General features: G+C 46.9%; 1 protein-coding gene across 1 annotated transcript; it reads right to left on the bottom strand.

The window, feature by feature from the left end:
• Positions 1 to 1,197: 1,197 nt before the first annotated feature.
• On the bottom strand, positions 1,198 to 2,504 carry LOC122034800 (metalloendoproteinase 2-MMP-like). The gene has a single exon (XM_042594154.1). The coding sequence runs from the start codon at positions 2,379 to 2,381 to the stop codon at positions 1,341 to 1,343; it is 1,041 nt and encodes a 346-aa protein (XP_042450088.1). The 5' UTR covers positions 2,382 to 2,504; the 3' UTR covers positions 1,198 to 1,340.
• Between the last annotated feature and the right edge of the window lie 721 nt (positions 2,505 to 3,225).

Raw genomic sequence — 3,225 nt, 5'->3', positions numbered from 1 at the left:
TCGAGATGTCCTGAGCAAATAATCTCAGGTTGTCAACAGAGTTGGTTTCTGCCAAGTACTGACTGCAGAGTAGCTAAATGGCAGGGTGAGCAAAGCAACATGCAGAGTGGCTGAGCAAGCAGAGTAGCTGAATGGCTGAGTGGGCAGAGGAGCAGAGTAGTTGATCAGGTGGTCGAGTGGTAGTGTAGCCGAATCAAGAGCGGGTAGGTTGGCCGAGCGGAAAAATCGTCTGAGCCAGCAGAGTGGTAGATTAGGTCGAGTGGGTGAGTACTCCATCGAGCAGAGCAGAGTAGTTGCAAGTAGAGCAGTCGAGCAGCAGATCAGTCTAAGTGACTGATCGAGCAAAGTAGCCGACCGGGTATAGCGGTCGAGTAGGGAAAGACAGGGCTACCTAAAGGCAGAGTAGCCTGAGCCACAAAGCAGCTGATCAGGATGAGCGGCCGAGCAGGCAATTGTCGAGCAACAGATCAACTGGGCAACAGATCGACTGAGTCACAGAAGGGGTCGACCGGGAAGAGCAACCTTACAGTAGAAGGCAGAGCAACCTGAGCGGGTAGAGCAGCTGAGTGGGCGAGTGGACCAAGGCCTGCGATGGTTGCAGTTTCCTTGAAACAGATTCGGGGTACCTGCTATCATGGGTACTCTGCTGAGCAAGAGATGCACGACAGAGGAGGAGGAACGTAGGTGGAGAGCTGTGAAACGCTAACATTTTATTTGGTTGTTTACATATGTTGGTTGTTCCACTTGGGCAAATTTTACCTTGACTGATCCGGCATTTGACACACGCAGGTCGTATTCGCATATGAGCCAACATAGTTCAGTACAATTCAGACTCTAAATTTACACCACCTTTGCACAGCCACGCATGAGAAAGAGTCATATAATCAATATATATGAATCAATATAAAATAATTAATATACTTTAAAACTCTTAATATGAGATGTGAATTAATATAAACTAACTAATATACCTTTTAATATGAGATTAAATTAGGTTCATAATAATAGAATGATTTATCTCTTCCCCTATTATCTATTCATATATATTTAACAGATAATTGGACCGCACGGGGAAGATGAGGAGGTGTCTCTCCGGACGGATTATCTGTGAACACATCAGCATTAATATTAATAAGTGTTAGCAATGAGGGAAATCCAGATCTAAAATTATATCCATTTCATGATTTTTCTAACAACATGTATGTATAATATTGTACAACTATACAAAAGATTACAACCGACTCAGTGTATCAAAACAAATAAAAATAAAATGTAAATGTGTCAATCTGAAAATAAAGAAAAAAAAGAAAAGAAAAATATTTAATAACCATGAATTCTACTTATTCCCACCACAATCCAACGGCCAGTATAGGCAAAATTGTCAACCACCGTCGCCGCCCTCCGTCCGGCCCATTCCTCTCCGGGATGCTCTCCGGCGTGCTCCCCGCGCCGCCCTGGTAGTTGGGGTTGCTCCCGTACAGATTCTGAATCGCCTCCACGTCGTCGCTCGCTAACTCTACCTTCCTCGTCCGCGTCCTCAGCGACGGGTACATGATCGCCTCCGCCGCCGTCGAGTGGCCCAGCCCCAGCAGGTGCCCGATCTCGTGCACCGCTACCGACTCCAAGTCCACCGCCGCGTCCGACCTCGCCTTCGCCACGTCCCCCCGCGCCACCCACGCCTCCGCCGCGTCGAAGTGCAGCCGCCCGTCCGTCGGCGAGAACGCGTGCGCCAGCGTCCCCAGCCGCCCGTCGAACGGCTCCCCGTCGCCGTGCGAGCCCAGGTAGAACCCGACCTGGATGTCTGCCGCCGCCTCCGAATCCGTCTCCGAGAACGTCAGCGTGGTGACGGAGGCCCACCGCGCGAAGGCCCGGGCCAGGACCTCGCTCAGCACGGAGCGGTCGATGGAGACGTCGGAGGCGGCGGTGATGGCGTACCTGAGATCACGCCGCCAGAAGGGCCACTGGGGGAGGCCGGGGAAGTAGGAGTAGAGGTGGCGGCCGTGGGCGGATCCGTTGATGGTGGACGATCCGTTGATGAAGTCGCCGACGCCGCAGCGAGGGGTGATGATCTGGGAAACGGTGGCGGCGTCCAGCTCCCCGGTGACGCTGAGGCCGAAGTTGCGCTGGTAATTGCGGATCGCGACCTGGAGCTCGTCGTCGAAGGCATCGGTGAAGTTGGACCGGGGGAGGTAGCCGAAGTGCCGGAGATAGCCCTTGAGGGCGGCGAGGCCGGGCCAGTCTTGGCCGTGACGGCAGCCGGAGAGGTTTTTGAAGGGGAGCCAGGGGTTGGCAATGAAGGTGGAGGCAGCCGGGAAGACGGCAGAAGCCGGCACGAGGAGGAATCCGGCGAGGAAGAGGAGGAAGGGGGCTGAGGAAGTCATGGCCGGATCGCCGGAGACAAGGGAGAAGAGATAGAGAGAGAGAGGAATTAATGGGTTTAGTTAGAAGATTGATGAGGCTTTCTTTAATCACTGACCGATTGAGGGTGTTTCTTAATGTTTTCACACAACTCTTTGCCGTGCAAGAAATTAAAGAAGGTTTATTGGGCATTCACTGATTTGTTAGGGGTGTTTTTCAAGTCAAAGCTTGGATTTGAATTCAACCGTGCGGTTGAATGAATCGAAAGTTTATGAAAAAAATCGATGTTGAATTTGAGAAGAGTTTTATTTATGTTTGTTTAAATGTATATATTTTTAGTTCATTAATATAAAAGGAAGAATAGGGAAAGAACAAGAAAAAATATGAGAATAATAACATTGATTGTTGATTGATATTTGTCTAAGGACAATACAATATATAATGTTTAAAAAGTACTTGATCAACTGACTAATTAATAAATAACAGAATTATTCTAAGAATAATTCTGAGAATTATTCTAATAATTATAACAGAATTATTACAATAATTCGGATAATTATTCTAATAATTATAATAGAATTATTAGAATAATTCAAATACTAATTTGATTTAATTTGATGATTTGATCCGGTCAATTTTGATAATTCTTTTTTATCTCTTTTACTTCTGACAAACTTAATGGGAAATCTTTGACGTTGAATTTGTTTGCTAACTTGTTGAAAAGTTGTCTAGATAATGACTTAGTAAAGATATCAGCGATTTGATCTTCAGCAGAAATATAAGAGACGGATAACTGCTGAGTTGTCACACGTTCATGAACAAAATAAAAGTCAATTTCCACATGTTTTGTACGAGCATGAAAGATTG

This window comes from Zingiber officinale, chromosome 11B (genome assembly GCF_018446385.1).
Source record: "Zingiber officinale cultivar Zhangliang chromosome 11B, Zo_v1.1, whole genome shotgun sequence".
Taxonomy (NCBI): Eukaryota; Viridiplantae; Streptophyta; class Magnoliopsida; order Zingiberales; family Zingiberaceae; genus Zingiber; species Zingiber officinale.
The sequence above is the reverse complement of the archived record's forward strand: the minus strand, read 5'-3'. Positions and strand labels throughout refer to the sequence as shown.